Source organism: Moschus berezovskii, chromosome 12, assembly GCF_049115385.1.
Source record: "Moschus berezovskii isolate FMDL1 chromosome 12, NW_MosBer_1.0, whole genome shotgun sequence".
Lineage (NCBI taxonomy): Eukaryota > Metazoa > Chordata > Mammalia > Artiodactyla > Moschidae > Moschus > Moschus berezovskii.
The window spans coordinates 3,916,207-3,940,353 of record NC_142471.1 but is presented as its reverse complement, the minus strand read 5'-3'; the positions used below and the strand labels follow the sequence as shown (position 1 = coordinate 3,940,353).

General features: G+C 49.9%; 1 protein-coding gene across 3 annotated transcripts in view; it reads right to left on the bottom strand.

The window, feature by feature from the left end:
- TRIM67 (tripartite motif containing 67) overlaps positions 1-24,147 on the bottom strand; it is a 55,757-nt gene that overhangs the window by 2,667 nt on the left and 28,943 nt on the right. For 2 of the 3 annotated variants that reach the window (XM_055424273.2, XM_088842459.1), the window contains 7 exons: positions 17,820-17,915; positions 16,198-16,320; positions 15,149-15,259; positions 13,542-13,701; positions 10,994-11,139; positions 2,551-2,689; positions 896-1,199 (listed from right to left, as the gene is read on the bottom strand). In XM_055424273.2, the coding sequence (XP_055280248.2) occupies positions 896-1,199; positions 2,551-2,689; positions 10,994-11,139; positions 13,542-13,701; positions 15,149-15,259; positions 16,198-16,320; positions 17,820-17,915 (1,079 nt within the window). The remainder of the gene's footprint in view (positions 1-895; positions 1,200-2,550; positions 2,690-10,993; positions 11,140-13,541; positions 13,702-15,148; positions 15,260-16,197; positions 16,321-17,819; positions 17,916-24,147) is intronic. The other variant, XM_088842458.1, reaches the window with a different exon arrangement.

The following is a 24,147-nucleotide window of genomic DNA, read 5'->3' as shown; positions in this document are numbered from 1 at the left end:
CTGGTGGGCCTGGACCCGGTCCCCGGGCGGCCTGTGAGCAGACGGCGGGGCAGGCGCAGGGCCAGGCTGCCCAGCCCCCGGGGAGGAGCTGCCTGCTGTCACCCCAGGCCTGTGGAGAGGGGGGTCACAGCCGCTGAAAAGGCTGCTGGTAGGGGTCCCATCTGCCTTCAGCCCCTGGGGACCCTCCAGCAAGTCCCTGTCCCAGGCCAGGACTCCTGGGGCCATCTGCAGGAGCACTGAGGTGGGCCTGGAGCGCTGAGAGCCCCTGGAGTTGACCTGGCCCAGTGCTGCAGTCCAGGGAGGCTAGTTCCTCGGGGCCTCTCGCCTCTCCCAGCAGGGGTGACGGCCCTCAGCAGACCGGGAAGGAGACCCCACAGCAAGGAGGTGGCTTGGAGGGCCACAACCCTCCAGTATTGGGTTCGGGGTCTCCCCCAGGATTTGAGTTTCCCGTGTCTGGCCTGGTGACCCCACTCTCCCAGGCCAGCCTCAGGGCAAGGTAGTGCTGGGGCTGCCCGGGTCAGAGCCGGCCGCAGTGACTAACCCGGGGGTGCTGCACCCCCTGCCTATTTCAAGGCCCTGTGGTTGTGTGTGGGGAGTTCCATGGTGACTCACGATGGGCTGAGGGGTGTGGATGAAAGTGGAGCAGAGCCTGGAGGAGAACTGGAGCCCAGGGTTGGTGAGCCTGGCCTCGCGGCTCGCTGAGCGGCCTGCACACCCACAAGCTCCACACTCTGTCATATGCTCCCACCTGGGCTGCAGGCCAGCGGTCACGTCTGCCTGGGAACTGGACACCAAAGAGGCCAAGAACACTGCCCCCCACCGTGTTCTGATGAACTTGGGAAGGGCAGGAGGACCTGGACCCCAGGCCTCCTGTCAGGGGCGGGCGGGGGCGCACCTGTTGGTGTGAGAGTTGCAGTGCATGAACCAGCTGCGGTTGTTGTCCACGTACATGGCCCAGGCCTTGTCGTCCTTGCCCAGCATCATGTCCTTGACCACGCTGGCCCTGGCCACCCCGAAGGCAGGGTCCGGGTGGTTGTCGTACCGGTCCACGTGCAGCTCCCAGTAGTGAGCGCCCTTGGAGAAGGCCGCCGTGCCCAGCACCACCCGGTCGTCGTAACTGCTGCAGGTGGCTGTCTGGTTGTCGTTGGACAAAATGATGTCCCGGTGCCCAGAGTTGGGGTCGAACGTGAACCAGGCCACTGGAAAGGAAGGGGCAGACGAGAGGGGCAGGGTTGGGGTGAGCTTGCCGGCAGCCTCTGACCTGGGCTCGCAGACAGACTCACTGGGATCTCTCAGGAAGTGGGCACACGGCGTTGAGTGTCCTTCCCCGCTCAATTCACGCACGCACGCACATACACGTTCATGCTCTCTCCTCTGTGTTCATCCAAGTGCCCAATCCCATGACCCCAGCTGGGCCAGGTACACAGACATCCAGGCCCCCATCTACATACTCTCATGGAATCCTGGTTTCTACAGCACTCACGCACATTTTGAGCGCCATTAGGAATGATGATAGACATCCAGCCCTGAGTCATGGGAGACAGACTCGAGAGGCAGAGAGGTGAAGTGGGGTCAGCAAAGCCCCCACGCTCCATCCTCCACCCACAGCCCACTGGCAGGTGAGGGCTTCTAGGGGCACACAGTTGGGGAGCCCACCCGGGGGACAGCACCATCTGCCCGTCCCTGGGGGGCGGTTCAGGCTGTCCTGTGTTTCTCAGGGCCGCCAGAGGTTGGGCTGGGATAAGTGAAAGTGCTAGCTGCTCAGTCATGTCCGATTCTTCATGACCATATGAACTGTAGCCCCCCCCGGCTCCTCTGTCCATGGGATTCTCCAGGTAAGACTACTGCAGTGGGTTGCCATGCCCTCCCTCCAGGCAATCTTCCTGACCCATGGATCGAACCTGCGTCTCTTGTGTCTCTTGCATTGCAGGTGGATTCTTTACCCGCTGAGCCATCAGGGAAACACTGGGACAAACGTTGACAGTAACACAGGGCTGGTACCTTCCAAGTACCTGAGGTACATGTTCGATGTAGCAGACCAGACCCTACATCACCCCTCGACGCTGAGGAGTCGCATGTTCAAAATCCAGTGGAATGTCGGTGTGCTCTGATTGCCTGAATCCAGAAAGGACTCAGCGAGGTCTGCAGCACTCGGATCTGAGCTCTTGTATGGGGTGCTCGAGGGGCAAGTTCCTCCTGGCAGCTGCCTGCCTTCTCTTCTCTGGGACATCCCACCCACTCTTGGCCCCTCGGAAGTGAGACTACACAGGGAGTGTAGTCTCCCTGTGCCTCTCAACCTCTAGTCTCACTTTCCAGGTCCAGCAAGTGGAGTGAAGGAATGTCTGCTTCCTTTGTGATAGGCGGGCAGGGAGTAAGGGGAGCAGATCAGGGGCAGGGCTGGAGGAGATGGACTCACCCCGCTGCCACCTCTTTCCTTTGCCCCTGATGGCTCCCTCACAGCAACTCACAGATTTTCCCTGTCCATCTGTCTGCCCATCTGATATGCGGGCTGGGCCTGAATCTCTTTCCCTGAGACATCCCAGTGCTCACCGTCGGATGTCTGCAAGACCACAGTCTTACTGTAGGGCCCAACGCCGGAGGAGTTGAAAGCCTTGACCCTGGCGTTGTATGTGCTGTTGAAGTGAAGGCCGTCGATGGTGCACAGGGTCTCCTTGCCAACATACACCTCCTGGAAGAGACACAGACCACTCATCAGGTGCCCCTGTTATGTGGAAAATTTCTCTTAGCCACAAGTTGCATTGAAAGTGCTATTACCTCAAGAGTGCTGTTTTTAAATTAATTAACTTATTTTAATTGGAGGCTAATTACTTTACACTATTGTGGTGGTTTTTGCCATACACTGACATGAATCAGCCATGGGTGTACATGTGTCTCCCCATCCTGACCCCCCTCCCACCTCCCTCCCCATCCCATCCCTCTGGGTTGTCCCAGTGCACCAATTTTGAGCATCCTGTCTCATGCATCGAACTTGGACTGGCAATCTATTTCACATATGGTAATATACATGTTTCAATGCTATTTTCTCTAACCATCCCAACCTCAACTTCTCCCACAGAGTCCAAAAGTCTGTTCTTTATATCTGTGTCTCTTTTGCTGTCTTGCATATAGGGTTGTTGTTACCATCTTTCTAAACTCTATATATATGCACTCAGTTCAGTTCAGTTCAGTTGCTCAGTTGTGTCTGACTCTTTGAGACCCCATTTACTGCAGCACGCCAGGCCTCCCAGTCCATCACCAACTCCAGAGTTTACTCAAACTCACGTCCATTAAGTCGGTGATGCCATCCAACCATCGCATCCTCTGTCGTCCCCTTCTCCCACCTTCAATGTTTCCCAGCATCAGGGTCTTTTCAAATGAGTCAGCTCTTTGCATCAGGTGGCCAAAATGTTGGAGTTTCAGCTTCAGCATCAGTCCTTCCAATGAATATTCAGGACTGATTTCCTTTAGGATGGACTGGTTGGATCTCCTTGCAGTTCAAGGGACTCTCAAGAGTCTTCTCCAACACCACAGTTCAAAAGCATCAATTCTTCAGCACTCAGCTTTCTTTATAGTCCAACTCTCACAGCCACACATCACTACTGGAAAAACCATAGCCTTGACTAGATGGACCTTTGTTGGCAAAGTAATGCTTCTACTTTTTAATATGCTATCTAGGTTGGTCATCGGAGAAGGCGATGTTACCCCACTCCAGTACTCTTGCCTGAAAATCCTATGGAGGGGGGAGCCTGGTAGGCTGCAGTCCATGGGTTTGCTAGGAGTCAGACACGACTGAACGACTTCACTTTCACTTTTCACTTTTATGCATTGGAGAAGGAAATGGCAACCCACTCCAGTATTCTTGCCTGGAGAATCCCAGGGATGGGGCAGCCTGGTGGGCTGCTGTCTATGGGGTCGCAAAAAGTCGGACATGACTGAAGCGACTTAGCAGCAGTAGCAGGTTGGTCATAACTTTTCTTCCAAGGAGCAAGCATCTTTTAATTTCATGGCTGCAGTCACCATCTACATTGATTTTGGAGCCCCCAAAATAAAGTCTCTCACTGTTTCCATTGTTTCCCCATCTATTTGCCATGAAGTGATGGGACCAGATGCCGTGATCTTAGTTTTCTGAATGTTGAGTTTTAAGCCAACTTTTTCACTCTCCTCTCACTTTCATCAAAAGGCTCTTTAGTTCTTCACTTTCTGCCATAAAGATGGATGGTATTTCTCTTTCTAACTTATTTCACTCTGTATAATAAACACCGACCAGTAATGTTGAAGAAGCTGGAGCTGAACAGTTCTGTGAAGACCTACAAGAACTTCCAGAACTAACACCCAAAAAAGATGCCCTTTTCATTATAGGGGACTGGAATGCAAAAGTAGGAAGTCAAGAAATACCTGGAGTAACAGGCAAATTTGGACTTGAAGTACAGAATGAAGCAGGGCAAAGGCTAATAGAGTTTTGCCAAGAGAACACACTGGTCATAGCAAACACACTCTTCCAACAACACAAGAGAAGACTCTACACATGGACATCACCAGATGGTCATAACCAAAATTAGATTGATTGTATTCTTTGCAGCCAAAGATGGAGAAGCTCAATACAGTCAGCAAAAACAAGACTGGGAGCTGACTGTGGCTCAGATCATGAACTCCTTATTGCCAAATTCAGACTTAAATTGAAGAAAGTGGGGAAAACCACTAGACCATTCAGATATGACCTAAATAAAATTCCTTACAATTATACAGTAAAAGTGACAAATATATTCAAGGGATTAGATCTGATAGACAGAGTCCCTGAAGAACTGTGGATGGAGGTTCATGACTTTGTATAGGAGGCAGTGATCAAGACCATCTCCAAGAAAAAGAAATGTAAAGGCAAAATGGTTGTCTGAGGAGGCCTTACAAATAGCTGTGAAAAGAAGAGAAGCGAAAGGCAAAGGAGAAAAGGAAAGATACAACCATTTGAATACAAGGACATAAGAAAGCCTTCCTCAGTGATCAGTGCAAAGAAATAGAGGAAAACAACAGAATAGGAAAGAAAAGAGATCTCTTCAAGAAAATTAGAGATACCAAGGGAACATTTCATGTAAAAATGGGCTTGATAAAGGACAGAAATGGTGTGGACCTGACAGAAGCAGAAGATATTAAGAAGAGGTGGCAAGAATACACAGAAGAACTTTATAAAAAAGATCTTCATGACCAAGATAATCATGATGGTGTGATCACTGACCTAGAGCCAGACATCCTGGAATGCGAAGTCAAGTGGGCCTTAGGAAGCATCACTACAAACAAAGCTAGTGGAGGTGATGGAATTCCAGTTGAGCTATTTCAAATCCTAAAAGATGATGCTGTGAAAGTGCTGCACCCCATATGCCAGCAAATTTGGAAAACTCAGCAGTGGCCATAGCACTGAAAAAGATCAGTTTTCATTCCAGTCCTAATGAAGGGCAATGCCAAAGAATGTTCAAACTACTGCACAATTGCACTCATCTCACATGCTAGCAAAGTAATGCTCAAAATTTGCCAAGCCAGGCTTCAACAGTATGTGAACCATGAACTTCCAGATGTTCAAGTTGGATTTAGAAAAGGCAGAGGAACCAGAGATCAAATTGCCAACATCCACTGGATCATCTAAAAGGCAAGAGAGTTCCAGGAAAACATCTACTTCTGCTTTGTTGACTATGCCAAAGCCTTTGACTGTGTGGATCACAATAAACTGTGGAACATTCTGAAAGAGATGGGAATACCAGACGACCTGATCTGCCTCTTGAGAAACCTGTGTGCAGGTCAGGAAGCAACAGTTAGAACTGGACATGGAAAAACAGACTGGTTCCAAATAGAAAAAGGAGTACTTCAAGGCTGTCTATTGTCACCCTGCTTATTTAACTTATATGCAGAGTACATCATGAGGAACGCTGGGCTGGAAGAAGCACAAGCTGGAATCAAGATTGCCGGGAGAAATATCAATAACCTCAGGTATGCAGATGACACCACCCTTATGGCAGAAAGTGAAGAAGAACTAAAGAGCCTCTTGATGAAAGTGAAAGAGGAGAGTGAAAAAGTTGACTTAAAACTCAACATTCAGAAAGCTAAGATCATGGCATCTGGTCCCACTTCATGGCAGATAGATGGGGAAACAATGGAAACAGTAACAGACTTTATTTTTGGGGGTTCCAAAATCACTGCAGATGCTGATTGCAGCCATGAGATTAAAAGATGCTTGCTCCTTGGAAGAAAAGTTATGATCATCCTAGACAGCATGTTAAAAAGCAGAGACATTATTTTGCCAACAAAAATCCGACTAGTCAAAGCTATGGTTTTTCCAGTAGTCATGTATGGATGTGAGAGTTGTTCTGTGAAGAAAGCTGAGCGCCAAAGAATTGATGCTTTTGAACTGTGGTGTTGGAGAAGACTCTTGAGAGTCCCTTGGACAGTAAGGAGATCCAACCAGTCCATCCTAAAGGAAATCAGTCCTGAATATTCATTGGAAGGACTGATGCTGAAGCTGAAACTCCAATACTTTGGCCACTTGATGCAAAGAACTGGCTCATTTAAAAAGACCCTGACACTGTGAATGATTGAAGGTGGGAGGAGAAGGGGATGACAAAGGATGAGAATGTTGGATGGCATCACTGACTCAGTGGACATGAGTTTGAGTAAGATCTGGGAGTTGGTGATGGACAGGGAGGCGTGGCATGCTGCAGTCCATAGGGTCACAAAGAGTTGGACGTGACTGAGCAGCTGAAGTGAACAGAATAGGCTCCAGTTTCATCCACCTCATTAAGAACTGACTGAAATGAGTTCTTTTTAATGGCTGAGTAATACTCCATTGTGTGTATGTACCACAGCTTTCTTATCCATTCATCTGCCTATGAACATCTAGGTTGCTTTCAGGTCCTGGCTATTATAAACAGTGCTTGCAATGAACGTTGGGGTACATGTGTCTCTTTCAATTCTGGTTTCCTTGGTATGTATGCCCAGAAGTGGAATTGCTAGGTCATATGGCAGTTCTATTTCCAGTGTTTTAAGGAATCTCCACACTGTTCTCCATGGTGGCTGTACTAGTTTACATTCCCACCAACAGTGTAAGAGGGTTCCCTTTTCTCCGCACCCTCTCCAGCATTTACTGTCTGTAGATTTTTGGATAGCAGCCATTCTGACCGGCATGAAATGGTACCTTATTGGGGTTTTGATTTTCATTTCTCTGATAATGAGTGATGTTGACCATCTTTCCATGTGTTTGTTAGCCATCTGTATGTCTTCTTTGGAGAAATATCTGTTTAGTTCTTTGGCCCATTTTTTGATTGGGTCATTTATTTTTCTGGTATTGAGCTGCATGAGCTGCTTGTATATTTTTGAGATTAATTCATTGCCAGTTGTTTCATTTGCTATAATTTTCTCCCTTTCTGAAGGCTGTCTTTTCACTTTGCTCATAGTTTTCTTCGTTGTGCCAAAGCTTTTAAGTTTAATTAGGTCCCATTTGTTTATTTTTGCTTTTATTTCCATTACCCAAGAGTGTTTTTAATAAGGAGATTTGGGGTGAGTGGCGGCCAGGTTTCAGACCACGTCCACGTTGAACACAAACCCTCACTGGTGGCTGACGGGCCCGTCTGCTGCGAAGGTATGGGCTGCAGCAGCCGTGACGCTGCCTGAGAAGGTCCTGCCTCCTCAGAGGGCAGTTCTCATGGACAGGACTCTTGAGCCCAAAGATGGGGGTGCACAAAACGGTTGGAGCAAGAGGAGATCATCGGTTTTCAATGGGAATTTAAGTTAGAAAACATGAGCTACGCATCGAAGTAGACAAAATAAACAGTATTTGAAAAGGAAGCATCATCACACATGATGGGGAAAAGCAGACGGAGGAAGGGCGTGGTTAAGCACAGGTGGGTCAAGCTGATTTGGCCACTTCCGGAGTGAGAGGGCCACTCCACCTCCTCCCACCCCTCCCACCGCTGAGCCTGGCATCTTCTAACTCATCAGGCCTCCTGGAGCTGCTTTTCTCCTGGTTTCCCAGAGGGTGGGGCATTTCTGCATCGGACCCCAAAGGTCCTTTTCTAGAACATTTACTTCAAACTTAATTTGTCCCATTAACTGTCCCCAAATGCATAGCCTTGCACCTCATTTTTGTCATTACATAAAACATCATTCCTGGGCTTCCCTTAGGATCAGTGCTGAAGAATCCGCCTGCCAATGTAGGAAACATGAGTGTGACCACTGGTCTGGGAAGATCCCACATTCTGTGGAACAACTAAACCTGTGTGCCGCAATTCCTGAGCCTGTGCTCTAGAGCCCACGTGTCGCCGCTACTGAGCCCACATGCCCCAGAGCCTGTGCTCTGCAATGAGAAGCCCCTGCAGTGAGAGCCGGTGTACCACAGCTGGAGAGAAGCCTCTGCTCACCACAACTAGAGAAAGCCTGTGCAGAAAGCAAGACCCAGCACAGCCTGAATAAATAAATTATAAAACGCTATTCCTGCTTGATTACTTGGGGGTGTTACTCTTCATTTGTTTTTTTTGAGTTATTGATAATAATAGCTGTGTGCCAGCTATTATTGTATCAGTTCAGTTCAGTCGCTCAGTCGTGTCCAACTCTCCGCGACCCCATGAATCACAGCACGCCAGGCCTCCCTGTCCATCACCAACTCCCGGAGCACACTCAAACTCATGTCCACAGAGTCGGTGATGCCATCCAGCCATCTCATTCTCTCTCGTCCCCTTCTCCTCCCGCCCCCAACCTTTCCCAGCATCAGAGTCTTTTCCAGTGAGTCAACTCGTCGCATGAGGTGGCCAAAGTATTGCAGTTTCAGCTTTAGCATCAGTCCCTCCAATGAACATCCAGGATTGATCTCCTTTAGAATGGACTGGTTGGATCTCCTTGCAGTATAAGGGACTCTCAAGAGTCTTCTCCAACACCACAGTTCAAAAGCATCGATTCTTCGGCGATCAGCTTTCTTCACAGTCCAACTCTCACATCCATACATGACCACGGGAAAAACCATTGCCTTGACTAGACGGACCTTGGTTGGCAAAGTAATATCTCTGCTTTTTAATACACTATCAAGGTTGGTCATAACTTTCCTTCCAAGGAGTAAGCGTCTTTTAATTTCATGGCTGCAATCAGCATCTGCAGTGATTTTGGAGCCCAAAATAATAAAGTCTGACACTGTTTCCACTGTTTTTCCGTCTATTTCCCATGAAGTGATGGGACCAGATGCCATGATCTTTGTTTTCTGAATGTTGAGCTTCAAGCCAACCTTTTCACTCTCCTCTTTCACTTTCATCAAGAGGCTTTTGAGTTCCTCTTCACTTTCTGCCATAAGGGTAGTGTCATCTGCATATCTGAGGTTATTGATATTTCTCCCAGCAATCTTGATTCCAGCTTGTGCTTCTTCCAGCCCAGCGTTCCTCATGATGTACTCTGCATATAAGTTAAATAAGCAAGGTGACAATATACAACCTTGATGTACACATTTTAAGGCATCTTAATCCTTACACAACCCTAGGACATTGCTATTATTCTTTATGTTTTACTCACAAGGACACTTAGAGAGGGCAGGAAACTTGCCCAAGATCACAGTCAATGCATTTAGAAGCCAGGGTTCAAATCCAGGTCTGTCTGCATTAAGTCCACGCCTTTCCCCCCATGACACACTGTCCCTCAGAAACTCGAGCCCTTGGCTCCAGCTTCTATTAGTGGTCACGTCTCAAAGGGGAAAGCCACTGAGCTCTGTGGCTTCTTCTTTTTATGGTGGATATTTACCTACTTATTTATTTGGTTTCACTGGGTGTCAGTTGCGGCACATGGGATCTTCAGTTGTCGCTCTCGGGCTTCGCTGCTCCTGAGCACGTGGGATCTAGTTTCCCAACCAGGGATCAAACCCGTGTCCCCTGCAGGTTCCTCACCACCGACAACCAGGGAAGTACTGGCGGCTTCGTCCTCCTTCATCCCGTTCAAAACAGTAAACTCTGTTCCCGGTTTCCGGTTAGTCACAGAACTCTGTCAGTTCCTCGCTCCTCTGCATGAGCGGAATGGCTGGCCTTCGGGACCCGGCGTACGACCTGCTCTTCCTGACCAATGTGACCTCAGCTTCTCTCTTCCCTAAAGAGCCCAGATTCCCAGGGACTCAATTTTTCCTCATGGAGGACTACAACTCTGGCATTTCCAAAACAAAAAAATGAAAAGACACAGGCATAAATCCCGCTGAGGGGAACAAAAAGAACACTGACTCCGGCAAGATTCCTTGAATGGGCCCCAGTTCCAGGAGAAGAAGTCTGAGAACTGTTATGATCGCTCTGCTTTGTTAGAATGAGTCTTAGTCTCTTGGGGACAGAAAGGTGAAGCTCTAAGAAGGGCCAGAGTTTGTGCTCCCTGCAGTTCCTTGTCAACCAAATTACTGGACAGGAGCCTGAACTCCACTGTGAGGTCTCAAGGTAGAGCTGTGTTGGGGTCTGGGTTGGGGTGGGGAGCTGTCAGGGTTCCTACCACTGACAGGGTGAGACTGGAAGATGAGTTTCTGACTCAAGAAGAGTCTTTACTCTCCCGGTGTATTGTAGATCATCACCCCAACCCTACAACCGTTCTTCATGTGTCTTCCCATGCAGATCACCTTGCCAAATGAGCTAATTAGTGAACCGGGCAGGGCAGTTGTGGGAACGCTGAGGGAGTAGGAGGCTGCTTGGGAGGGATGTGTGGGATGGCGTTGACTGGATGCTGCAGGGTCAACTGGGAAGCGGGTCTGTGTGGGGGACCCCTTTTCTGAGCTCTGCCTTGGCCTCCGACCTGCGTCAGTCTTCACAGAAAAGCCATCCCGAACTTTCTCTGCCTGCCCAGACCCAGCCTCTAGGCAGAGAACCCCCCGGTGTGTCCCATGAGCCCAGGCCCCCAGCCCTGCGCCCCGGGGCTGGCGCCCCGTTAGCGGCATCGGAGCTGGGGCAGTCCCCGGACTGCTCCCGAGGCTGGCGCAGCGCGTGCCCCGCGGCCGCAGCCCTCTCACCCGGAACTGGCCCCCGTCGCCGTCGTCGAGCTCCAGGATGTAGCCGTCCACGGGGCTGTGGGTGAAGGGCGGCGTCCTCCAAGCCAGCGTGACGCTGTTGTTCCGGGTGCAGCACTTCTCCAGCTGCAACAGGGGCACGGGTGGCACTGTGGCGGGACAGGCGGGCTTCAGTGCGCACACCCCGCAGGGCGCAGGGCCGAGGTGCGGGCGGCCCACCCCAGAGGACAGGCGACCCCCTGCGCCACTCCCCGCCGCTTCTCTGCACACTCCGTGCACCTCCTAGCCTGGGAGGGCGTCCTGGGATTTGACGCCGGGAGAAACGCAGTTGCCGCCACCCCTCTGAGTCTGGAGCCCTGAGGACAAGGCGTTCTCTCCCCACCGGCCCGCTGAGCATCACTGGTTTTGACTCTGCCCCACGAGCGGCTCCCTAGGACTTGCAGCAAAGCCTGACCCTCTGTGCCTCCCAGCACGGCGAGGCCTCTCCAGACCCTCTGCGTGGAGTCACAGTGCAGCTCACACCTGGGGCCCGTGAAGTTCTGGTTGGGGGTGGGGGACAGGCAAAACGCAAAGGTACATTGAAACCTTTGTCTGGGAGTTTTAAAGGCCTAGGGAACTAGATCCCGGAAAGTGAGGCAAGTATGGGACAGTCTACCCATGGAATTAGGGATTCAAGTCAAGTGTATCATCAGTTCTATCAAGGTGAGCCCGGGAGTATCTTTTTATTCTCTAGTTGTGTTCAGGCTTGAGAGATTTTAGAAATTAATATACTCGAGAGATTTTAGAAATTAATATAGTCCATGCTGGGGCTTCCCAGGTGACATTAGTGATAAAGAACTTGCCTGCCAATGCAGGAGACATAAGAGACTTCGGTTTGATCCCTGGGTTGGGAAGTTTCCCTGGAGGAGGGCACGGCAACCCACTCGAGTATTCTTGTCTGGAGAATCCCATGGACAGAGGAGCCTGGTGGGCTATGGTCCATAGGGTTGCAAAGAGGTGGATACAACTGAAGTGATTTAGCATGCACAGTCCGTGCTGACATTTTTCAAAGGGAACACTGCAACATGAGTTTTTGTAAAAACTACAGATTTCCATTTGGGTCCAGATGTTAGGGCACCATCTTCCACATTTTGGTGGACAGTTTAGTGGGGTGTAAGCACTGTCTGTTATGGAGTCGTCTCAGGGCTGGCTCCATGCAGACTGGCCCCAGGACCCTGGGTTATCAGTGTGGAAGGAGTCCTCTCTCCATCCCCAGGCACTGCTTCTCGCTTTCCCACTTCCTCTGTGAATTCCACCACCCCACGCTGTCAGGGGCAGCTCCAAGCAGCCTCTTTCAGCACCCCCACTTTCCAGAGCCCCCACTTCTGCCAGGCTTATTCTGCGCCCAGAACCACGCCCCAGTCACACCTGGGGTAGGTGGCGTTTCCAAAGCTCGCCTCAGCTGCAAACTGAGTGTGGGGGTGGGCACAGAGATGGGGTGTCTTCGGTCTGAAAATGGCCACATGCTGTGCGAGCAGCATTCTCCCGAGTTCACAGCTCCTGCAGGCGTGGTGCTCGGCTCTTTGATATAGTGGTTAAAAAAGTAAACGCCCAAAGAGCTTTATTCCCTCCCCTGAATGCACCCTTAATGTCTCTGGAGAGGCAGGGTGACCTCACATGCTAATTCTGTAACCTGGGGAAAGTTGTGCAAACTTTTCTTAACCCATAGCCTGTGTCCCCCTGGCTCTCTGAACTCACTCTACCACCCACCACCTTCACCACGCTGCTGTCACCGCGACCTCGCTCTGCTTGGAACACAGCGAACTTACACCTGCCCTCTGCCGCCTGGAGCCTTCTTCCTTTATATTGCATCTCTTTCCTTCTCACCTCGAAATGCTACCCCCATACTAATGCCTTCTTCTCAAAAAATGGCTTCCCTGGTGGCTCAGATGGTAAAGAATCAGCATGCAATGCAGGAGACTCAGGTTTGATCCCTAGTTGGGAAGATCCCCTGGAGAAGGGAATGGTTACTCACTTCAGTACTCTTGCCTGGAGAATCCCACGGACAGAGGAGCCTGGCGGGCTACAGTCCATGGGGTCAGAAAGAGTCAGACACGACTGAGCGACTAACGCTTTCACTTCTCAGAAAGCACCTTGTTGGTCACAGCTGCCACCATCAGGCTATATTATACTCTCTGTTGGAGCATTGCCTGTTTCCTTCTCTAGAAGGCCAGCTCAGCCTTGTGAGGGAGCCTGTGGACTTGTTCATGGCTGTGTCCTGAACACCTAGGATGTTGCCTGGCAGGTGATAAACACTCGATAGGTGTCTCTGAATGAAAAAGCGAGCCTCTTTCATACGGGAAAACTGTGGCTCAGGCTGGGGGCTACCCACAGAGGTCACCAGCTCGAGGGCACTGAACTGGGACCTGCACCCAGGTCTGTGCCGCAGAAGTCCCTCCCTCCCAATCTGTGTCCCACCAGGGTCACAAGGCTTCCAATGCGTGAGCTGCCCTGCAGAGTGGATGCCTCTTCCAGAAGAAGCACCAACTGAACTGGGCCAACCACGGCTCACCCCTACATTTCATCTGAATGAAGTCCAGCTGGTGGATGGCCTGCAGCAGCGGCTCACTGTCCAAGGTCAGCTCAAACTCTGCGGACACTTTGGGCTCCAGGGCGCCTTTGACCCACTGCTCTTGAGACACCTGGACACGCTTGATGAGGGCGTCCGAGATCTTAAAGGAAGCACAGAGTTTAGGGTTTCCACATGCAAAGGGAAAACAACACAGCAGGTGGTAAGGAAAGAGTAGGGGCTTCATCTCCGGGGGCTCAGAGGGTGGCTGCGTTAAGCATGCCCTCACAAGCCCTGGCAGAGATGACAGAACCCATGCCGGTGTGACTCGGGGGTAACTAAAAATGCGTTATATTGTTTAAATCATCTTCATAGGTCGATCATGTTCCCTGTAAAGAAGCACTTGCTGTTTTAGACTAAACCCTTTTGTAAAGCAAATGATACTTTTTATTTATTTTTTTGAACTTCTTATTTTGTATTGGGGTATGGCCTATTAACAATGTTGTGACAGTTTCAAGTGAGCAGACAAGGGACTCAGCCACACACACGTCTCCATTTTCGCACAAACCCCCTCCATCCAGGCTGCCACCTGACGCTGAGCAGAGCTCCCTGTGCTCCTGCAGTAGGTGCTTGCTGGTCATCCAGTTTGTATGTAGCAGTGTGTCCGTGAACCTGCCAAATTCCCTAGCTGTCTTTCCCCCCTGCAACCACTGGTTCCTTTTCTAAGTCTGTGAGTCTCTTTCTGTTTTGTAACCAAGTTCGTTTGGAAGCAAATGATACTTTTAAAATATACAGAAACACTGCATATTCTTCTTTTGCTAGATCCCGCACTTTGCAAAGTGAAACTCACTAGTGGTTTGTCCTAGCATTTAAAAGCATCTCCTTCACCCCAGGACTGGGCCGCCCCCTCCCTCCCACTGTCTTTCCTCCACGTTGTTCTGCAGCTTCTGCTCCAAGCTCTCACTGTATCAAACCCACGGCTCTGTTCTCTGCTGGAGAAAGTCTCGCTCATTCAGAACATTTGCACGTGTCCCTGTAGAGCTATGATGCACGTGCACCTTTCCCGGGACCAATCAAGAAGATTCACCATTTTCCCCACAGACAGAGGACAGGTCTTTCGTTTGAGTCACAGACATGTTCCCAAGAGATGCTCGTGACCCGGATTAGCCTGGCTGCTGGGGGTTGCCCAGCAAGGCAACCCGGGCTTTCTGGGCTGTGGTATTCTGTCCAGACCTGTGGGACTCTGCCCACTGGGGGTCATGTGGATTCTGCTAACTCACTTCTTCCAGTTCAATCTTTCCAGCTTGACTGGCAAAGACTGTCTTCTTTCATCTGTGGGGAAAATGTTGCACTGGTGTTCCAGGAAGTTGAGCCATGAGAGCATGGCATTGCAGGCCTAGAGACTGTGATGTTTGACCTCCTCATTTAATGATGACCCAGAGCCAGGTCAGAGCTTGTGAGAATAGCCAAGATGAGATTTCAGGTATTATGGAATCACTGAGCACAGGAGAGTCTGCTCAACTCCAAGCCATGGGGAGGCACTTTCCTAGAACCTTGGCTAGTCTGGGACACGGCCATGGAGTTGGAGAAAGGACCGCCAGCCCGCTCACCTGCAGGAACCCGGCGGGGTCGTTCTCCTTGATCACCTCCAGGCAGTACTCCATCAGCCCAGTGGACTGGCGTAGCTTCAGCGTGCAGTGATTGATCTGGTCCCAAACCATCTGCCGTGAAAAGGACCCCTGGTAACCATCTCATGGACGAAGAACAGCCCGGCTGCAGCGGGAGGCAGCACTGTTCTCAACTCCCTCGCACCCTCTCCTGCTGCTGCTCTGTTCCTGAGCTCCACGTGCCCTCGTTACAGGGGAGTAATTGGACACACTGCCCCACAAGCAGGGTTGCCACACCCAGCAGAGCACACTTCCTGAACTCTGGATAAAAAGCAGAGAACGCGCACAATCTGAAGGCTTCCAAGTGACCAATCCGTGCCCCCCACTCTTGCTTGCTGGGTGGTCACTTGAGGGGTTCGACTGCTTTGCATGTAAACCATGGACCATCGCTAACATGCATTCCTTCTCGCCCTTCAGTAATATTTCTGGTTCAGTTGGGAAATGTCTATGAAATAGATCGAGCCCAGACCATGAAGTTTTCATCAAGGCAGGGTGTCCACGGGGCAGCTGCCTGGACTGGGGGCCCAGTGCGACTGAGGGGAAGTCTTGCCTTTCCAAGGTGATCACTGGCCACCGCGCTGACCATGCGAACACCGGATGCCAGAGACCCTGATGGAGGGGCCAAGCCGGGGCCCTGAGCACAGCCCTTATCATGCAACGAGGCTGTCTCCGCTCTGCAAGAGGGGAACAGGCTGTGTGTCTTCCGCAGAAAGCAGGGGCCCAGCAGATGGGAGAGGGGGGCTTCTGACTGAAAGCAGCAGGATTCAGGTGTCTGGTCCCCGCTTTGGAGGCAGAGTAGGCATGGAAATTACTGCAGGCAAAGTGGCACGAGGGTGCGTAGGTCCCAGGGAACCTGCTCAGCGCTTCCTCCCCTCACTTGTCCATTCATTCATACCCTCAACTAGCACTGACCCCGTGTCTATACTGCGTGCTCCCCCACCCTGGGCAGGGAGGGGGATGGGACTGGGGGCGCTGGCTGCCCGGGCACCCACCTTGAGCTTGTGCTCTCTCTCTTTGGTGACCTTGGTGAGCAGCTTGGCTTTCTGCCGGGTCAGAGCATCGACCAGCGCGTCACACTGAGCCACCAGGCAGGCCTCGTAGTCCAGGCCGTTCTCCTGTGGGGCGCAGAGTGTTTTAGGGAGGAGATGCGCAGACATGCGGCCGGCGCTAGAGACACAGCCACGCCAGCAAGTGGGCCCCAGGGAGCACGGTCCTGCTTCTAGACTGGAGACCGTGCATGTGAATCTCAGCACATCTGAGGATGGAGCGAACATCCAACGTCACCTGAGCCATGCGGGTTTGTGAGGGTTTTCAGTGTCATGGGAAACATGAGAGACTTAACAAGAAAAAAACCTACAACTGTGTGCTGCATAACTGCATACCGTGTGTGTGTGTGTGTAAACTAATGGGACAGTGTGTCAAAATAGTGGGGTGGCCACTCAAAGGGGTGAGATATTATGAAGTTCTGTTACTTTTGTCTGCTATTTTCTACTTTTCACAACTTCTAGAACATATTTTTACTTTTCATAATCAGAAAACAGTAAAACAAACAAAACCCTGTGGTCTGGCTGTCAGATCTGTCTTTATCAGTTGTGAAAAAGAATCCTTCAACACCTCTCAGACCAGCCTGGATTCAAACCTTGTGTCATGGGCTAATGTGTTTTCTCCCACCCCTGCCCCAAGTTCCTATAATGAAGTCTGAACCCCCATGACCTCAGAACAAGACTGTGTTTGGAGAAACAGACTTGGAAGAAGTAACTTAAATGAGGTCCTTAGGCTGGGCTCTGATCCAGCGTGACTGTGTCGTTAGAAGAGGTGGTCAGGACACAGAAAGGCACAGAGGGAGGGCCGCCTGAGGATGCAGGGAGGTGGTGGCTGTCTGCCAGCCCAGGAGAGAGCCCTCAGGAGGAGCCACCCCCGCCCACACCTCGATCTTGAACTTCTAGCCTCCATAACTATGAGAAAATAGGTTACTGGGGTTGAAGCCACTCAGTCTGTGGTGCTTTGTTATAGTAACCCCACCAAATAGCTGGTGTCCTGAAAACATCAGAATCAGGGAAGGAAACGCCTGGTGGCTGAACTCTGTGCTTTAGCTTATTAGGAAGGACAGTTTCTATCGGCTGGTTGAGAGTTCAGTGCCCTCAGTCCCCCTTTTCCACCCAGACACCAGGAAGTTCTTGATCTGTGTGAAAGTTCTTCCCTGCGTGTATTTATACACTCTCTTCCTGACAGACAGAGCTCCCAGGGCCACAGACTGCCCCTTATTGATCAGTGTCGGGCTTGTGCATGACACAGCATGGGTGCTCAGTAAACACATTTATTTAGTATCTGATGCTTTTATATTATGATGCATTTGGTATGAAAGCACTGTATACAGACACTGGTAGCACTGTATGGCCATGCGTTATTTCTGCCTGGTTCTCTTTCTATGATTCTGTCTGAGTTCAAGTGAAATCCCTTTCCTACCGGATGGCCCATGGGTGCCAGTGGGTTGGGTGTGCAGTGGAGCAGTTGGGCCTCCCCGTGCTCAACACTGAGAAGTGTTGTCAGGGGTCTTCCCTTTCCTCATCCATGTCTCACATCCCTTCTGCGGAGGGGTGGGGTCTGGGCTCACCTGGATCTGCTGCAGAATGTTCTTCAGCTGAACCAGAAACTCCTTTGCTTCTTTTGCCTTATCGGAAACTCCATTTAAGGCTTGAGACAGCTGGGCCTAAAAGATATTACAGGTTGAAAAGGAAAATCAGGTGTTAAAGGCATTTGGTCTGCCCTTCACCCTGAAAGCTGTGTTTATAACAGGGTATAAGCAAGAGCTGTCCTTTATGGAGGGATACCTATTGACGCCCGGTCTCTACAGCCTGGGCTTGTTTTTCTAGCAATGGCTGATAAAGTGTTGGTTGACCTGCACTTGTCTGTCTGCCTCCCAAAGCTGGAGAGAAGTAAGGAGCATTCAGCTAATTGGTTGGGGCTGACAGGACCCAGGACAAGAAGCAAATATACTTGACGGGGTCTCGCCCCTGCCTCTCCCACAGCAGCTCTACCCCCATCAGTAGGACACTCAGACGCCAATGTGTGGGCACCCCAGGTGCCAGGTCACACTCTGCCTACCTCATTTGTACACAGTTGCCTTTTGGCCTAAGTGGGATGGGTGGGAAAGAGACCGGGAAATGAGCTTGAGCCATGTGGATGGAGGGTCCCAAGTCACCATGTAGAAGGGATGGTGGTGGCCTCCTTGGCAGTCGAGACTCCTAACTCAGTTACTGGGATCCAAAGGCAGAGCTGCAGGCTGGTGTCGAATCTATGGTCTTTAGCCTCAGGCTAAATGTTTCAGTGAAACATATGCCCACAGAATCAAATCTGTCTTCAAAACTTCACTATTGAATAGACTGATGCCCTTTGTTTTTAAATTTTATTTATCTATATTTTGATCATGCCCTGCAGCCTGTGGGATCTTAGTTCCCCAACCAAGGATTGAACCCATATCCCCTACAGTGGGAGTGTGGAATCTTAACCACTGAACCGCCAGGGAAATCTCCTGACGCCCTTGATTTTTAATGGTACTCTCATGTTTCAAATCAAAAAGCTGAGGGCAGAGGAAAAAATGGGACCAGAAAAGCTGGGTCATACCCACTCTCCACTGTCTTTAGGTCTCTGCTCAAATATGATCTAAGAGGCCTCTCCCCTTGCCCTGCTTTATGCTTCTTCATAATGTTCATTACCACCCAACACAGGTTTTTTTGCTGTGTGTCTTTCCTCCCAAGAATGTAAGTTCTCTGGCTGCTCACATCCAGAAAGAGCACCAGGCACATGGCAGCATTAAACAATGTGAATATTTGTGGAATGAACGGGTCAGTGAATGTGATTCTTTGGACCATACCCACGGTGTTCCAAGTGTGGTTCCCGGACCCTCAACATCAGCATCACCCAGAAATTTGCTAGAAATCCAAATTCTCTGGCCTCACCCCAGCCTTACTGCCCAGAACCTGGGGGTGAAGCCCAGGAGTCTTTCTTTTAACAAGCTATCCAGGGATGTCTGTTGCACTTTGTGATCCACTGGCTGGTACAAACATAGCCATGGAGTGGATGGCAAGACACGGGGAGATGGAAGGTGACCAGGGTCACTAATGTTCAAGGTGGGGTCTGGGCTGTGTCCTGCTCTGGGAAATGGCTGGGAGCCTCGGATGTGTCTCAGATGAGAGGTGACTCCTGGAGAAGCTCTTCCTGCCTCCAATGGCTTCCCAATTCCACTCCCCCCCGCCCCAACACACACCTCAGCTGGTGTAAGCCCTTCCCTCCACACTTACCCACTATGGACAATTCTGTTGCAATTATCTATGCAGGAAGACTAGCCAATAGAAATCGCAAGAATAGCAGAGTGTTCTGCATCTGCTTTGTCTTATACAGCTGCCACCAGTATGGGTGGCTCTGAGCCCTTGAAATTTTACTCAAAGTTTTCAGCCACCATGTGTAGCCAGTGGCTGCTGTCCTGGGCAGCACAGATTTTTGCACTCATCCTTAGCAGCTCAGCCTGTCTGTGACAACTTCATTCAGGAGGAGCTGGAGAGGTCAGCGTCACTCAGACTCATCATCTGTGTCCAGAAAAGGGGTGCCTCCCTCCCTACCACACTCACTGCAAGAAGAGGGCCCTCGGAGGCTGCACCCCTTTTCTCTCCAAGGACAGGCCCATTCCTGGGAACCTATCCACTCCTTCACGGTGGGGACTTTGTCTTTGTCTTTCGAGCCAGGCACAAAATAGGGGCTCAAACACTGCTCACTGGCTGAATAGAAAGCAAGGCAATTGCTCCCCTAGAAGCGGATGCTAACCAAGACAGATCCATGTAGATCCACGGGCAACACACTTGTCCACAAGAAGCTGCATTAGTGAGTGTCCCTCTCCTTCCACCCGGGAAACTGGAGCCAGCATGGCTCTGCCCCCACCAGCCCCGGTCTCCCCGCAGCCCAGCCCTGCTCTTGACCTGCTTCCTACTTGGCAAATAGATCCTGGAGCTTGGCAAGGAGCCCAGAACAGAGTGATTTCTGAAGGCTTCTGGTGGCCTTAGGCAGACAGCCAGCTGAAAGGGGAATGAACTCACAGCTCACTAAACACTGCTCCAGGCTCATCAGACTTGCCTCTGACCCCGGCCCAGCAGGGTGCAGCAAAGGCCTGAAGGAAGAGCCCCGACTCCCATGTGAGATCTGGCCCCCCTCGAAGGATGTCCTGACCCAACAAGCACACGCTTGCATTAATAGCTTTCTTGACCTCAGTTCCTTCCCACGTTGTGGGGCCACAAGTCAGCTCTCCCTGCCCAGGTGACAGCACTGTGGAAACTGGCCCTGGTTGTTCTATTGGAAAAGGAACCAGGGCTTGGGTGGCAAAGGTGAAAACCGTTTCTCAAGGGACAAACTACTTATTGGCAGCATGTTAGAGGTTCACAGTGCATTGTATTTGGCTGCAGGCCAGCAAGGGACACGGAAAACTGTGTTCTTCTGGTCCTAGAGAAGGGCTTCCCTGGTGGCTCAGATGGTGAAGAATCTGTCTGCAATGCAGGAGACCCAGATTTGATCCCTGGGTTGGGAAGATTCCCTGGAGAATGGAAGGGCAATCCACTCCAGTATCCTGGAGAACTCCATGGTCAGAGGAAGATCCTGCCATCTGTGAAATGAGAATGGGTTGTTCAGTTTCTGTGGCCATACTGTACTCTTGGAAAGAAAGGAAATATCCAGACAGAAGATAAATATTTTTAAATGACTGAATAGATTTTTAACTTGAATCAAACATTGTATTTTATGCCTTCCTATTTCTTAAAGGTTAGAATTACTTTGCTGTAGAGTCTCTGAGTTTAGACAGCTTACAAATGTCAGTATTTCCAACAGGGCCAAACCACCTGCTTCCTGGCCTAGTATTGTGTCTTTGCCTGCAGCCTGAAGGAGTAGCTTCTAGGTACATGGGGTAGTTTTCTGCCTCCACCCCCCACCTCCTTCTGGATGGTGTAATAGGGCCTCATGATGCATTAAGCTGGTTTCCCTGGTGGCTAAGATGGTAAAGAATCTGCCTGGAATGCAGGAGACCTAGGTTCGATCCCTGGGTTGGAAAGATCTCCTGGAGAAGGACATGTCTACCCACTCCAGGATTCTTGCCTGGAGAATTCCATGGTCAGAAAAGCGTGGTGGGCTACAGTCCAGGGGGTCACAGAAAGTCAGACACGACCGAGAGACTATCACAGGGCATTAAGCAAGAGGACTCGGGCAGATGGCCGAATCTTGACTCTGCCATTTGTTAGCCGTGTGTCTCGGAAAGATTCTTCGTCTCTTTGCTATAGAGGGTCCTCTCCTCACATGAATTTGCACTATTATACTTAGAAATACAGCTCGAGCGTTCCCCAAATCCTCTTTTGCTACTTTTAAAACCTGATCACACCAAAACGGGACATTTTAAATGTTCTTCTTTAGTGAATGTTCGGGAGATTATAATGCAATGATACTTATCTAACAGGATGATTTCAGTTTGATTTCTGGGTTGTAAGAAGTGCTGAACCGATTTAAACAGTCTACTTTTTTGTGCAAACTTTTCTAATTTGTTAAACTTACATCAGTTCTTTTAAAATAATAACAACTGTTTGTATTCCTTTGAAAGTGAAAATTGTGCAATAATTTAACTATTGTTTTCATGGTAACTTTATTAATAAAATCACTGTTTAAAATATTTAATCATCCTAATTAATAACGATAACTATCCTTTTAGATTACTCATGCTATTACTTTCTTAAACAAAAGAAGCCTATCCGTTAAAAAGAGTTTATCTATTTATCAACTTGTGGCTGTGCTGGGTCCTCACGGCTGCGCAGGCTGTCCTCCAGTTGCAGGAGTGGGGGCCTCTCCCTGGTTGCGGTGGGCAGGCTTCTCACTGTGCTGGTTTCTCTTGTTGAGGAGCAAGGACTCTGGGCACTCACATTTCAGTACATGCAACATTGTGGGATCAGTAGTTGTGGCACAGGGGTTTAGTTGCTCCACAGCCTGCAGGATCTTCCCGAACCAGGGATCGAACCAATGTCCCCTGCATTGGCAGGTGGATTCTTAAATGCTGGACCACCAAGGAATTCCCCAAAGTCCTCTTCATTGTTTGATCTGGGTCTATCATGTAGGGATTGTAATGGGCTGAATGTTTGTTTCTTCCAAACATCCATCTATGGAGGCCTTAACCTCTGGAATGGAGGTACTGGGAGACGGGAACTTTGGAATGTGATTAGATTTTGAGGGTGGAGCCCCCAGGATGGGATTAGTGTCCTGAACAGAACAGATCTTACGCTCTCCTCCCACATGCACTGAGGAATAGCCTTGTAAAGACTCAAGAAGGCCCAGGCTTCAGAACCCTGAGAGATAAACATCTGTTGTGTAAGCCACCTAGTCAGCGGTATAGTTCAGTTCAGTTCATCTGCTCAGTCGTGTCTGACTCTTTGAGACCCCATGGACTGCAGCACACCAGCCCTGTCCATCACCAACTCCCAGACCCTGCTCAAACTCATGCCCATTGAGTCGGTGATGCCATCCAACCATCTCATCCTCTGTTGTCCCCTTCTCCTCCCACCTTCAATCTTTCCCAGCATCAGGGTCTTTTCAAATGAGTCAGCTCTTTGCATCAGGTGGCCAAACTATTGGAGTTTTAGCTTCAACATCAGTCCTTCCAGTCAACACCCAGGACTGATCTTTAGGATGGACTGGTTGAATCTCCTTGCAGTCCAAGGGACTCTCAAGAGTCTTCTCCAACACCACAATTTAAAAGCATCAATTCTTCGGTGTTCAGCTTTCTTTATAGTCCAACCCTCACATCCATACATGACCACTGGAAAAACCATAGCCTTGACTAGACAGACCTGTGTTGGCAAAGTAATGTCTTTGCTTTTTAATATGCTGTCTAGGTTGGTCATAACTTTCCTTTCAAGGAGTAAGCTTCTTTTAATTTCATGGCTGCAGTCACCATCTGCAGTGATTTTGGATCTCAGAAACATAAAGTCTGCCACTGTTTCCACTGTTTCCCCATCTATTTGCCATGAAGTGATGGGACTGGCTGTCATGATCTTAGTTTTCTGAATGTTGAGTTTTAAGCCAACTTTTTCACTCTTCTTTTTCACTTTCATCAAGAAAGTTCCTCACTTTCTGTCATAAGGGTGGTGTCATCTATATCAGTTCAGTTCAGTTCAGTCGCTCAGTCGTGTCCGACTCTCCGCGACCCCATGAATCACAGCACGCCAGGCCTCCCTGTCCATCACCAACTCCCGGAGTACACTCAAACTCATGTCCACAGAGTCGGTGATGCCATCCAGCCATCTCATTCTCCGTCGTCCCCTTCTCCTCCCGCCCCCAACCTTTCCCAGCATCAGAGTCTTTTCCAGGGAGTCTATATATCTGAGGTTATTGATATTTCTCCCAGCAATCTTGATTCCATCTTGTCCTTCATCCATCCCAGAATTTCTCATGATGTACTCTGCATATAAGTTAAATAAGCAGGGTGACAATATACAGCCTTGATATACTCCTTTTCCTATTTGGAACCAGTCTGTTGTTCCATGTCTAGTTCTAACTGTTGCTTCCTGACTTGAATACAGGTTTCTCAAGAGGCAGGTCAGGTATTCTGGTATTTCCATCTCTTTCAGAATTTTCCACAGTTTATTGTGATCCACACAGTCAAAGGCTTTGGCCTAGTCAATAAAGCAGAAATAGATGTTTTTCTGGAACTCCCTTGCTTTTTCCATATCCAACAGATGTTGGCAATTTGGTCTCTGGTTCCTCTGTCTTTTCTAAAACCGGCTTGAACATCTGGAAGTTCATGGTTCATGTACTGTTGAAGCCTGGTTTGGAGAATTTTGAGCATGACTTTCCTAGCGTGTGAGATGAGTGCAATTGTGCGGTAGTTTGAGCATTCTTTGGCATTGCCTTTATTTGCGATT